The following is a 14,181-nucleotide window of genomic DNA, read 5'->3' as shown; positions in this document are numbered from 1 at the left end:
CGGATTTTTAAAAGATAACCAGGAGGGTATTTACTAAAATTTAAGCCTACAAAGAGCAACTTATACAGAGGGTGATAGAGGAGAATATAAAACATTTTCTGTGCTATGTCAAGGATTGAGTCAGCTCCCTTTTAACTTCCTTATGGTCAAGACATTCTTTTATTTTAAAGATTTTATTTATTTACTCATGAGAGACAGAGACAGAGAGGCAGAGATATAGGCAGAGGGAGAAACAGTCTCCCCATGTGGAGCCCGATGTGGGACTTGATTCCAGGACCCCAGGATCACGACCTGAGCCAAAGGCAGACGCTCAACCACTGAGCCACCCAGGAGTCCCTGGTCAAGACATTCTTATGTAATAGTTTTTGGTGGCTCTTTACATCATAGTGCCATTAATTGACTCTATACTGTTTGCATTCTTATGCTATGTATACTTAAAAATTACTCTCTGTTTCTTTCATGGAGATGTCTTTCCAATTCAGATACTAGGACCCAAGAAAGAGAACATGAAAAAAAGGTCAGACTCGCCTGTCTCATACCTGTTATAAAGATGAGATTTGGGATGCCTGCGTGACTCAGTGGTTGAGCGCCTGCCTTCGGCCCAGGGCATGATCCTGGAGTCCCGGGATTGAGTCCCACATCGAGCTTCCTGCATGGAGCCTGCTTCTCTCTCTGTGTGTGTCTCTGCCTCTCTCTCTCTCTGTCTCGAATGAATGAATGAATGAATGAATAAACAAATAAATAAATAAAATAAAGATGAGATTTATGCAAGAAAAGAACAATGAAATGGTAGTGCCATGCTTCCTGGGCCATATGCCTTGGTGAGTGATTCATGTTTGAGGCTTGACCAGATTGTGGAAGAGCAAGTTCAAGTGTAAATTTATGCTCGGTGGCTTTAGTAGGTTTTACCAGTTCTAAAAATTACGGAGCTATGATTAAAGTAAAATGTAAAAGATGGCTGTATTCATCAGAAATAATCAAAAAGCGCTTCAACATCTACTGAGTAATTATTGATGGTGACACTGGAACTAGTTGAATAAAAAAAAGGTTCATTAAAAAAAAAAAAAAAGGTTCATTACACATGGTCATAAGGTCAACCTACCAGTAGAGTTTTAAGAATAGTCATGGGAAGGGGGTGGTGAGTGCCTGTATCACTCAGTTAAGCATCTGCCTTTGGCTCAGGTCATGATCCCAAGGTCCTGAGATCAAGTTCTGCATTGGGCTCTCTGCTCAGTGGGGAGCCTACTTATCCCTCTCTGTCTGCCACTCCCCCTGCTTATATTCTCTCATTCACTTTCTCTCTCTCAAATAAATAAATAAAATCTTAAAAAAAAAAATAGTAATGGGAAGGGGAAAACTGAGTAAAGGAGCTGAGATCATTGTGAAGGAGAAGGCAAAGTGTTTCTGTGTTCATTTTCTATTGTAGTGTGAGAAGTTACCACAAAATCACTGGCTTACAACAATACACATTTATTAACTCAGCTTCTGTGCATCAGGAACTCGGATGTGGCTTAACTGGGTTTTCTGTATGTTTGCAATCAAGGTGTTGGCCAGAGCTCAATGTTCATCTGAAGGCTCAACTAGGGAAGAGTCCACTCACCCATGTCTGTGGCAGAATTTATTTCTTTGTGGTTGCAGGCTTCATGACAATTTGCTTTTTCAAAGCCATCAATGCAGAGAAAGATTCTGGGATAAGTCTGCTGATAAGACAGAGTCTCAATGTCATGGAGGTGATATCCCATCACCTTTTTCACATTGTATTAGTTAGAAGCTGGTCATAGGTCCCATCCAGGCTCATTGAGGGTCCCAAACAAAGGAGATACAGGGATCATTGGGGCATTTTGGAGGTTGTTCATTACAGCTTCCTGAGGGATTTGATTAACAGCAGCCCTGTTAGCTTATACCAGTGATAATCACACTTCTTTAGCTCTCTTTTGTGTGAGGCAGTGTGCCAAGCATTCTGTGTGCTTTACCTCAGGGAGTTCTCATATTGACCTCTGGTGCAGGTACTGTTTACATTGGTGTTTTACAAGAAGAAATAAAGGTTTAGGGAGTTTGAGTATCTAGCCTGAGATTATGTAGCTAGACAGTACCAAGAGTTAGAATTTGAATCCAGGTTTTGTGGGAATCCATAGCCATACTAATCCTGTATGGTTTCTTAAGCTGCCCAGGCTGCCCTTAACATCCAGAGGGAATCTCAAAATGGGTGGAACATGACGTACAGGTCCATTTCGTTTAAAAATCCCTACCATCCCTATCAAACAGGTGCGCAGACACATGCATGCATTTGCACCATTTTTTTTTTTTAAAGATTTTATTTATTTATTCATGAGAGACAGAGAGAGGCAAAGACGTAGGCAGAGGGAGAAGCAGGCTCCCTGTGGGGAGCCCGATGTGGGACTCAATCCTGGGTCTCTGGGATCATGACCTGAGCCAAAGGCAGATGCTCAACTGCTGAGCCACCCAGGCATCCCTTGCACCAACGTTAAATAGCCTTGTGGGGAACAGCCTTGTGGGAAACTGGCAAAGATTCTGTACAGTATTGGTTCAGTGTTTTCACCATATTTTTTGTTTAGTGCAAAAAATTTTTTTAAATTTTTATTTATTTATGATAGTCACAGAGAGAGAGAGAGAGAGAGAGAGAGAGAGAGAGAGAGGCAGAGACATAGGCAGAGGGAGAAGCAGGCTCCATGCACCGGGAGCCCGACGTGGGATTCGATCCTGGGTCTCCAAGATCGTGCCCTGGGCCAAAGGCAGGCGCTAAACCGCTGCGCCACCCAAGGATCCCTATTTAGTGCAAAAATTTTAAATTGATACATTTTTTAAGAGCTATAGAATGATCTATCTCAAACTTATGAATCCCTTTGAAATCAGTCAGTACTAATACAGAGCACTTTCTATTTCTAGAAAGTTTTTGTCTTTGGAAAGCAAGTCTTCTGAATTTTCTACCTCTTGCCTTTCAGGAAGAAAACATAAATAGTTTTTCATTAAAAATAATAGAGAGAGTGCTTTCTTGTTGCTTTCTGATAATATGAGATACTTAAAGGTGCAGCTTGGCTGTATTCTCTTTGTCATAAACTGTCTTCCATTCCTTTCTTACTTGTTTATACTTTTCTTTGGTAAATTGCTCTGGCTGTTTTGCTCATCAAGGGCATTTCCATTTGTGCTGGGACTCTTTGTTTAGTTGGCCTGGTTCCTCCCACCTTTCCAGTGGGAGAACCCCGGCAAAGATTTAGAATGAGGGTGGAAATACCCTGAGTAGTATTACTGAGACCAATCCAGTGTGACCCTGAGAAAGTAGCTTGCCTTCTTTGCATATTTTCAAAGGGAGTGGTGCTGACCCCTTTCACTAGGATGGTTGAGAGGGTTAACAGATTAATGATAGCATTGCATTTTTCAAGAATGGAGTTCATAATGCTCTTAGGTTTGACAGCTGAGACTAATGTGATGATTAAAGATCAGTGGCCTCTGTGGAGTTAAGATAAAACCCAGTGAAGAACATTAACAAAACCATAAAGCTCCTTAGCATCACTACATTGCACAGGGTTTTTCCAACAGGGGCTCAAGTTCTCAGACCAGTCTGTCTCAAGGCTGACTCATGGCTTTATCCCAAGATTGTACCAATACCAAAGATATTCTTGGTGGTTGGAATGATACTGCTTATTTTTATTAAACATTTTTGCATATAGGCAATTTCACGAATTTATGTGACTAGACACAGATATTTATATAGATTTTAAATTTGCTTCATCATCATGATAGGAGAGCTGAAACCCAGGGAAAATGCTCCATCTAAGTGCCAGATGAAGTTCGGGGGGAAAATTGCATCATATCCAATCCCAATCTGTTTTTCTTGGCCTTTCAGATCACTTTTAGTTGCAGGAGAAATCCTAGTGATTCTGACCTTCAGAAATCCGTGGCAGGCAAGATACTACAACCACAGACTTGCTTTCTTTACTATAATGTAGGATCAGTAAAAAACTGAATATAGGCTGAGAAGGAGGGGAGAACCCTGGATGCAGTTCCCTGTGATCATAGTAAAGAAGTGGCAGCATGTTGTTTGAGACTGTTCCTTACTCTGTTCAGCTGAAATTGTATGGGGTGTTTCTTTACGGTGAGAAGAAAATCATCCCTCATTTGTAAGCTTTGCTGGAAAAAGCTACTATGCCTCCCTGTTAAGAAAGTTGTTGCTGAATAATTGACTTTGGCAGCTGAAACTGGCTTGATGGGAACTGGAGGGACCTAAAATTCCCTCATAACCCCCTTGTGTCTGTTTTTCTATTTTGGTGCTCCAGGGGGTTGAGAGAGTTGTCTGGGTTTTCTACCTTTATTTGATTTTGGAAGGCAAAATATTTGTGTTTCCTGGAGTTCACCAGGGTGGGTTAGGAAAGGCAAGGAAGATGACTCTGTTGCCCTTGGAGATCTTTAGGCGAATGGTATGGAGATAAGCCTGCAGGTCAAGGGGCTGGAAAGGAGTGGAGGGATGGAGATGGTGGCTACAACAGCTTCAGCCCTTTAATGATGCAAACAGGAATCAGATGGTTTTTCAGAGGGTTCAGTTACTTTACATCTAGTTTGTTTTCATCTGTAAAATGATTATGTCATCAGAATATGCAGTGATAAATAACCCCAAATTTTCAGTGGCTTAACCTATCAAAGGCTTATTTCTTATTTCTTACTAGGAGCTGGCAGGACACTATCCCACATTGTCTTCAATCAGCCTCTTAAGCTGTGATGGTCTTCAACTGTCTGAACATTCCTAGCAGCCATGGCCAGGGAAGGGAATGTAAGAAATCATGAAGGAGCTCTTAAAGGCTTCTAGACACAAATGTTGTAAATTCACTCATACCTCATTGGCTGAAACAAGTCACTTGGCCATATGTAGCTTCAAAGGGGAGAGAAAGTATTATCCCGTCATGTGCATGGATGGAAGTGAACCAATCTTGATGAATACCCCTATTGGCTACCACAGGGGTGCTGATGCTTATGTGATCCACACGCCACATGGTGGTCCTGGCAGAGCCCTGTGTACAGACTGGAGAGAAATGAACACCATTTGAAAAAGAGTTTTGTTCATGAATTATGAAAAAAGTGGACATCTGTCATTTTTTAATGTGTAAAGAAGTACTTAAACTTAGAAATCAAAAAATTTGTGCAAACATTAAGTAGTAATTATAGAAGTAATACTGCGTTTTTCTGTTTAGTTATCCTTGTTGTATTACCTTTTCAATTGAGGCTTTACTGGGGTACCTGCCCAAAGGTGACTCTTATATGGAGGTGTAGTATCAAACTCGACCTAGCCTATGCCCCTATGAAACAGAATACCTGAAACCACATACCATCCCAGGTTAAAAAAAAATGCTCTCACAGGTCATGAAAACTTAAGGTGGTGAGAGGCATGGGTTAGTAACAATACTAGAGTGTGATCATAAAATAGGGTATGACTTAAACAGACCAATCCTGCTGGGAGCTTGCTAGCACAAGAAGGCACTGATCATGCACAGAATGGCTTTGTCTGTCCTGAGTGCCACCACTCATCTTCCACTTTTCCTGCCGTAAAGTGCCACTTTCCTGGGGTTGGTCTTGTGCAGTTCAATGGGAGCCATTTAACAAGGGTGTTCTGTTGGGTTCTTTTGTTTTGTTTTGTTTTTGTTATTGTTGTTGTTGGGTTCTTTTGACTTCTGCAGGTGATGACTTGTTTTCTCTTGCCCTGTTGCCCTTATGGGCATTGCTCCACCTTGCCCTGCCCCACAGCTTGGAGAAGCTCAAGGGATTTTCACTAAGCTTGGAGATGGGTGCTTCAGCATATCTTTGGATACGGCGAGTGTACGCAGAATGGGTGAAGTGTGTTTACTGTGATACCTCAAGGGGATGAGCCTTGAGCAATGTCCTCTCAAGTCATTCATTTACCTGGAGGCTGGGAATTTTGAAGATTAGTTTCCAGTGTTCTCTTTTCATTGTATAAAGAATCCCAGGGTACCATTCTACCATCTCTCCTTCCCTCAACCCCCATTTCTGTCCACATTTCTTATTCTCCAGCAGAAAATTCCACCTGGAAGCTGTGACTGCAGCTCCCTTCAGAGTACATGTCATAGTGACCCTCACTATGGCATTCAGCATAGTATCTTAAATGCTATGGGAAATCAAGACATATCTGTTATTTTTAGGAAGAATTAAATTATGGAGGCTTTCCTCTATTAAAAAAAACCATACTTAAGGAAAAAATATAGGAACATAAACCAAATATCTTTGCCTTCAGCTAAGTGTTTTTCCCCCGATCTATTCTTGTTGCTACTCCCAAATGAACCCCTAGTTCCAAATATACATTATGAGTCTTTTGTCTCCTACGAGTGCTATTCTGTCTGAATCATCAGGCTTCCTGTTGTCTCTTGTTCATACTCATACCCTTCAGGCAGATTTCTCAGTTACAGGCAGGGGTGAAGATGGTACAGTACCAGATAGCATGCTCTTGTTATCTGGGCATCGGCCATCTGCTCTCCTAGCAACCTGGGCACCCCCCTGCTACGCTACCCGGATCTTACCTGTTAGGCAACTCACAACAGTCACCAGGGATGCACAGGGTTGTCTTGGTGGTTATTGATTGATCATGTTCCTTATTCTTCGATGGATATTTGCGCACCTTCATTTTTAGGTGAATTTTGCAGTTTCTGGGCTGCTTTGGTCATGGTGGTAGGCAGTTGGCCTCTAAAGACTATGGAGGAGGAAGAATAAGTGGGGAATTTGAGTTTGTAAAGGGAAGCATTTCATCGTGATTTGTAGCCCTAGGGCGCTGAGTATTGAAAACCGAAGAGGAGGAACCAGCAAGATGGCAGTGCAGTAGGAGTCATGGCATAAATGAGATCCAGATCACACTGGTCATTATCTTGTAATTATTTTAAGATCTAAAACTGGTGATCTTCATAAGAGTGCCAGCTACACTGACACATGTACGTTGCTATATACACACACATTTGCCGATTTATATAATTTGAAGGTGGGAATAAAGAGTGATAACAGAAGCTCACAGATATTTTGCAGGGATAGAGAGAAACAGTACTCTGCTGTGGGTATGTTCCAGAGAAGTATGAACCTTTTTCATTTATTGACAGATACTGTCTCTGACACACTGTCATTTTGTGGGCTTCTGTTGTTCCTTGTAAAATATGATGGATCATGAATGAAAAGGCATAACTTCATGGAAAGAATATTTTTGGCCTATTAGGGTTGTGATATGTTTAGGAAAGCTTCCCTGTAGATGTGACTTTCACTCACCCTTTATCCTTGCCTCAGTTTCTACATACTTCATGTGCATTTGACCTTGAGTGGAGGTTATTTGATGCTGCAGGTTGTCATTAAGAACAGAAGTTCACATCACGGTTTCTCCTAAAGCGGCTACCTCACAAAGGTCTGTGATGCAGCTTCCACAACCTTGTTCCCTCCAATCTTGTTCCTGGAGCTCTGAGCAGCTTCCAGCAAGTTACTACATTAATATTGATCAAGTTTGTTGGCAGGTGTGGTCTCTGCCGTGATATATACCACCACATTTATCAGACTTATTTACTGCATACTTCTGTTTCAGTATTGAGTTGGGCTTAGTGTGGTGTTCTGCTTATCTTTGAAGGCATTTGTCCCTGCCCAGTAGCCTCTGGGTTACACCAAGGGAAGCAACAGATTTAGGGAGGGAGGAGGACGTTGGATGTGGTGGTAAGAAGTCTTACCCTTGCTCGGCTGCCACCAGCCCTGAAAATGCAAATCTGGCAAGTACATATGGCTCTTGGCATTAGGAAAACCTTGCTGAAATGAAATTAAAATTCCTCTGCTGGACAGGAAATTAATCAGGGCTGAATACAGTAGACAAGGACAGAAGCTAGAGTCCTTGTTCCATCACTGATGAGTGTTTTGTTATGCAAATGAGATTAAATGCACAGTGACTGGCAGGGCATTGAGGAGGGGCAGAGGACTGAAGGAGATGAACAGGTTTCTTAGGATTTAAACTCTAGCTACAAAAATGTTTTTATAGCATCTGCTGCGTCTTAGACATCAAATGCTGAGCGAGGGAAGCACCTCAGCTTCTTCTGTCATTGTTTCTGCAGAGCAGTCTTGACAGTGTGATACATTGCAAATGATTCATTCCATAACACTACTAGATCGCCCACAGTGAAGCAAAGCTATATGCCAGGTGTCAGGGCTAAGTCATGAAGAAACCTAGTCCTTGCCTTCCCAGAGTTCATAGTCTGGTAGAAAAGGATATTGGAAAGAATTAAGTCGGGGTGCCTGGGTAGCTCAGTGGTTGAGCATCTGCCTTTGGCTCAGGATGTGATTCCAGGGTCTGAGATCAAGTCCCACATCAGGCTCCTTGCAGGGAGCCTGCTTCTCCCTCTGCCTATGTCTCTGCCTCTCTCTCTGTGTCTCTCATGAATATATAAATAAAACTTAAAAAAAAAAAAAAAAGAATTAAGTCTACAGATAACCAGCCAGATAAGAAATGTTGTCCTACCACTTGGGACTATTTGGTTGAAAAGTAGCTGAAGCCTATCCCAGTAATGTCAACAATAAAAAATGAATGAATCAAAAAATAATTAATTAATTAAAAAATAAATTTTTTTTGAAAAGGATTGAATTGGTACAAGGAAAATTGAACAGCCAAAAGGAACATGGGTAGGGGAAGCTCTGGGATCTAAGTATCGGAACAAAGGGACAGTCTGTTCAGGACTCTCCATCTAGTGAATCACCTCCATGCAATCTTAAGTCCATTCACTTAAGATTCACATTCCCAAAAGAAGGTATCTGCTGGATCCAGCTTGGGCCATTTGCACACTTCTTGGAGACACAAAAGCAGGAGACTCGGATAGTGCCACAAAGATTTTGAGCAATGGCAGAGGGACTTTCTCCCAAAGACAGAACGAGTGCCACAAAGGCAAGGACTTTGTCCATGGAGGCCCGGCAGGGAGGGAGGGAAGTGCATTATAAAATTTAGCTGCTGTTGTGGTTTCTGGGATTCCTGGCCAATGAGCGGGCATACATTTATTTGGAGGATGCTCAATGTTGAGGTTGTGGTAGTTTGAGACCATAAAATTTAGAATGAGTCAACTCATTGGCACTTCTGTCTTGTTCTCTTGATCCCAGTGTGAGCAGTCCCACCTCATGAGAGAACATGAGGATGTCCAGGAGCGGACAACGCTTCGGTATGAGGAGCGCATCACAGAACTCCACAGCATCATTGCTGAGCTCAATAAGAAGATAGACCGTTTGCAAGGCACCACCATCAGGTAGTGAGCTCCCGGCCGCGGCTTTCTCTCTGCCCCCTTGGCTCTAACCTGGCTCCTGGAATTGAAGTTGGCCCAATGAATAATAATGATGTTTTTTTTTAAGATTTTTTATTTATTTATTCATAGAGAGAGAGAGAGAGAGAGAGAGAGAGAGAGGGTAGAGACACAGGCAGAGGGAGAAGCAGGCTCCATGCAGGGAGCCCGACGTGGGACTCGATCCAGGGTCTCCAGGATCACGCCCAGCGCTAAACTGCTGTGCCACCGGGGCTGCCCAATAATGATATTTTATTTGCAACAAAGACTTTTACAGTTGATAACTACTTTCTCTACATTGTTAACCATGCACTTTCCCCTCCACTCTTCTGTTCTTGTCTTGATCATCATGAGGGCTACCCTGGAAGGTAGACAGGGTGGGAGTTGTAATCCTCAGTTACTGATAAGGGTGTCAGATCAGAAGTTGATGAGATGCTTTATTAATGGGTTCTGAATGGAGGCCCTCTGTCTCCCTACTAGTATCCCTATCACCTCTTGAATCCACCAGGTCTGCTCTAGATGTGCAAACTGTGTGCCTCCCTTGAGAATATTGAGAGCTCAATGAATGTGGCTGGCTTATGACAAAGCAGTATGTGTGCTTTGAGATCATCTAACATTTTGAGCTCACCTGAAGTTGATTTACCATCATTGATGTGCCCTTTTATAATCTCCTAAGGTAGGGGGCAAGACTGGATATATCATTTTACTGGCGAAAAAAGTCTGGGGCTTAAAAATATTAAGAAATTACTTTGAAGTTATACTCAGCAGAGGATAGAGGTGGAGTTAGAACCCACAGCCTCTCTGCTTTTATTTAATATTCTTTCCGTGAAAGTGATTTTTGGGGGTCCTGCCTTCCTTATCAATCAGTTAACACCTAAGGCTCCTGCACACAACACTTAATTGGTGTGTTTGCCCTGCTGTTCAGAGGGGTTTGCTTTGAGTGACTTAGCCAAGGATGAGAACTTTTCTCTTCCTGCCTGTCCTCAGGGAACAGCCCCGGGGAAAGCAAATGGTTGGCACCTACCTTCATGGAAAAAGAATGCTTTGTTCACAAGCCACTATTAGGGCAGTCGTAAAGGCAGCTGCTTTAAACTCTCCTTCTAGAAGTTCCAGGTTAGAAGAAAATTTGGGTGCATTTTGTTCCAGCTCTGTGAGTTAGAGTAATGACAGGGCTATTTGATGAGGGTACTGATGGGACTCTGGTTTTCTGGGCAAAATCATGGAAAATTTTGCACAGAACTGGAGCCACATGATAAATTCCATATTCCAATTTAGAACCCCAAGGCTTTTAAATTGTATCCTGGTCTTCAGCATGATTGTAGGTTAGAAACGCAAGAACAGAGAAGAATTTTCAGACCAAAGAAATGATTATAGGAGATTTAAAGAAGGCTGACATAGTACATTGGCAAATTTGTAACTTCCATTAAAACATGTTGCACTTTGAAACACTTGAGAAGGTGAGGGCAAATGGGCTCAGTGAGTTGTGGGGGAAAAAAAGCATCACACATCACCTGGAAAACTCAGTTTCAGGATGTTTAAATTGAACATAATGGCCAAACTTCTTTGTGTTAAAATACATTGAGCTTCTCTCTCTCTCTCTCTCTCTCTCTCTCTCTCTCTCTTTTTTTAAAGATTTATTTATTTACAATGAGAGACACACAGAGAGAGGGAAGCAGAGACACAGGCAGTGGGAGAAGCAGGCTCCCTGCAGGGAACCCGATGTGGGACTCTATCCAGATTCCATGATCACACCCTGAGCCAAAGGCAGGCATCCCAACAGTGAGCTTCTTGACTATAAACATTTACTGGTGCTTTTTGTTTAAAGGGAGATTGCATCTGTGAGATGTCACCTTAAATTCTGCCAGTTTTTGTGATGTAAATGAGCTGGCCCCTCCTTACGGGGACTCCCTGCGGGGCATGGAGACCCATGGGCCAGGAAGACAAGGCTCTTCTGGTCCTCTGATCTCCGTGGCTAAAGCATGTCTCCTGCCCCCAGCACTCCAGGAAATTGGTTTGCCCTCAAGTCCTGAGATACTATGCTATGCTGAGTGCAATGGCAGCCAGACACCTTGGAGAACTCCCACTGCTCTAGCATATCTAGAATGTAGAGAATTGATTGTCACGCTAGTCAGGTATAATGCTGGTAGCTTATAGACTTTTTTGTCACTTTAGTTTGGGCCTGAGTTAGGAATTTATTGGAAATACTGAAAAATAATAAGGGAATAGTTTATGTAAGCTATGATATATCCATACATAAGCAATACTAAATTGCTTAAGTAAAAAAAAAAAAAAAAAGATAATCTTATAGTTTGAAACTTTCATTTCCAGTCACCTTCTGTGGCCACCCTAGAAGATACTCACTCTCCCATCTCTTGTAGCCATAGGGCTAACATAGCCAAGAATCAGACACTGCAGGTGGCTGAATTCCAATATAAGTTGAGCTTATAGCCACATCAGATCTCTGAAGTAAAGAGTAAGCATTGATAGGAAAAGATGAAATGGTGAGAATTTGAATGGAGACAGTGAGTAGATTTAAATGAATCAGAATACCTAGAGCCTACAGACTCCCTTCCTGCAGAAGCACTCCCCCCTCCTTGTCTGATAAAGTGAGTCTTACTTTGCTTAGAGAATTTGTAGCAATCTGATCCCAGGTAGGGGATGCCAGGTATATACACTTAGGGCTAGGTCCCTCAGGAATAAAGATTGCAAATTATTTTACTAGATAAAGATCTCTAACCAGCTAAGGTGCTGGCCAGACACAAAGGAAATAGGGATTTCCTAGTGGAAGAAGGAAGTCAGAAACATCAACCATAGCCTCATAGCCAGAAAGGATGGCTAGACTGTGCATATTTTTGTGCTTATTTGTGCATAGATTCAATTTCCTTTTTATCTTCTTAATTTCTCCTGTTATATTAGATGATCTGGTATTGGTGAAACTCATCTAGTGGTTAGGTTAGATGATATCTAGGTGGATTTGCCACTGAACTAGAAGAGAAGTGATTGCCTGACAATGGATACAATAACTGGTGGGACTTAGGGTCTGCCATTTCGGTGAGAAGGTGAGTCCATTCACATTTGAATGAGGGATAGTTACCAAAGCTTGGTGTCATTGCTGTTGCAATTTGGAAATTTCAGTGTGTGTGAGAGGATGGGTATGGTTGTTGAGCAGCCAGAGAGGTAGCACCCAGTACTATTCCCACCCCTTTACTCTCCCCAGAATTAAAGGGGCTGGACCCTTGGAACTACTTCCCAGATTAACAGTTGGGTGCTGGATATAGTTTTGGTTCTGCCAGTGAGGTGCCTTAGAATGGGTTTGGAAAGCAGAAGGAAGGTGGGAGCCAGTGTTCCTCAGATCATGATGGCAGCTGATGTAGAAACTTTCATAGGTGTGAGGTCTAGCACTTCAGAGCAGGAGCTGTGGACAGGTGTGAAGGCAACGACAGTTTCCTGACCTTTGAGGGGTTCACAGCTGCAATGGCAAATCTGACAGCTCCTGGTGGCCTCTACCCACGCTTCTCTGGTCCTCCCAGTTATGCAAACATGGAACTGCCTGACTTAAATCTCTTCTACTTGAAACATCCACTGTAGATTATGTTCCTAACTAAACCCTGCCTGATGCATCCTAAATCCCATCTCCTAGGAATAAATACGGAACATTTTGTATATATGGCCTTCTAAAAAATTTTATTCATGAATATTTTAAATAAATTGGATCATACAGCAAACAGTGTTTTGTAATATATGCTTTTTCACTTAACTGTATGTTATGGGTGGCTTTTTTTAAATGCTCCTCTAACTTGGGGAGATTATATAATAGAATGGGGAGGATGGAAAAATACATCAGTAGCTCACTTTGGAACAGGGCCGGGGGTACTCTTGGATTTCTAAGCAAATTAAACATGAGCTCTTTGTTTCCCAAGGAGATTATTTTCTTTGCCCAAAAGCTACTCTCATAACATCACCCTTTCACTGCCGGCTCTCATGAGTAGTCATGTTTTCTGCTTCATTTCCCATTTGTTTGTTAACCTACTGCTGTCTGGCTTCTGAGTGCAACAGTTTGCTGAAGCTCCTTTTACTAAAGACTGAGTTATGTCTTCAAATTCAAAATTCCTATGTTGACGCCCTACCCCTGAATATGATAGCATCTATAGTTGGGGCCTTTGGAAAGTAATTCTGTTTGGTTAAGTTTATGAGGGTGGGGACTGCATGGAAGGCGTAGTGAGCCTTGGGAAGAGACACCAGAGGGCTTGCTCGCAGCCCACGCTCTCTCCCTGCGTATGAGGATTCAGTGACAAGGCAGCCACCTGTAAGCCAGGAAGAAAGTAACTGACTGTGCAGACCTTGATTTTGGTCTTGGAACAAAAGTCTAGAACTAAGAAAATAAAATCCTGTTGCTTAAGCTATCTAGTCTATGGTGATTTGTTATAACAGCCTAAGCTGCTATACCTTTTTGAAAATCACTAATGACTTAACTGAAAAATCCAGTGACCTTTTCTTGTTTCTGGTCCTTTTCTGTAGGATTTGCCTGCAAATCTTCCTTCTGGTGTGTTTTTCTTGAACTTCTATGACCCTATAACGTTTCTTCCGTCCCCATGATTCACCTTCAGACTGGGCTCTGACTCTGGGCTCTCCCTCCCTTTTCACCTTGAATGGCTGCAGCCCTACAGCACTGACCTCTCCTGTCTGAGTTACCTCCTTCAGCATTGGCACTTTACCCTTCTGCTTCTTTGTCTGCGAAATGCTCATTTGGCAACAAAGATGATATGCAAAGTCTCTGTCTGCTCTAATGTAATCCAGTCTCTAAAATCTCATGCCTGCATCATGAGCCTGACCTTTCCATTTGCCCCCAAAAGATTCATAGCTTAGTCTGATCTTCCTT

General features: G+C 42.3%; 1 protein-coding gene across 1 annotated transcript in view; it reads left to right on the top strand.

Annotated features, from left to right (window-relative positions):
- Positions 1-14,181, top strand: part of MCC (MCC regulator of WNT signaling pathway) — a 447,338-nt gene that overhangs the window by 327,369 nt on the left and 105,788 nt on the right. Inside the window, 1 exon segment of the mRNA XM_072823923.1 lies at positions 9,127-9,269. Within this exon segment, the coding sequence (XP_072680024.1) occupies positions 9,127-9,269 (143 nt within the window).

Source organism: Canis lupus, chromosome 4 (genome assembly GCF_048164855.1).
Source record: "Canis lupus baileyi chromosome 4, mCanLup2.hap1, whole genome shotgun sequence".
Taxonomy (NCBI): domain Eukaryota; kingdom Metazoa; phylum Chordata; class Mammalia; order Carnivora; family Canidae; genus Canis; species Canis lupus.
Note: the sequence above shows the minus strand (reverse complement) of the source record. Positions and strands in the feature narration are given on the sequence as shown.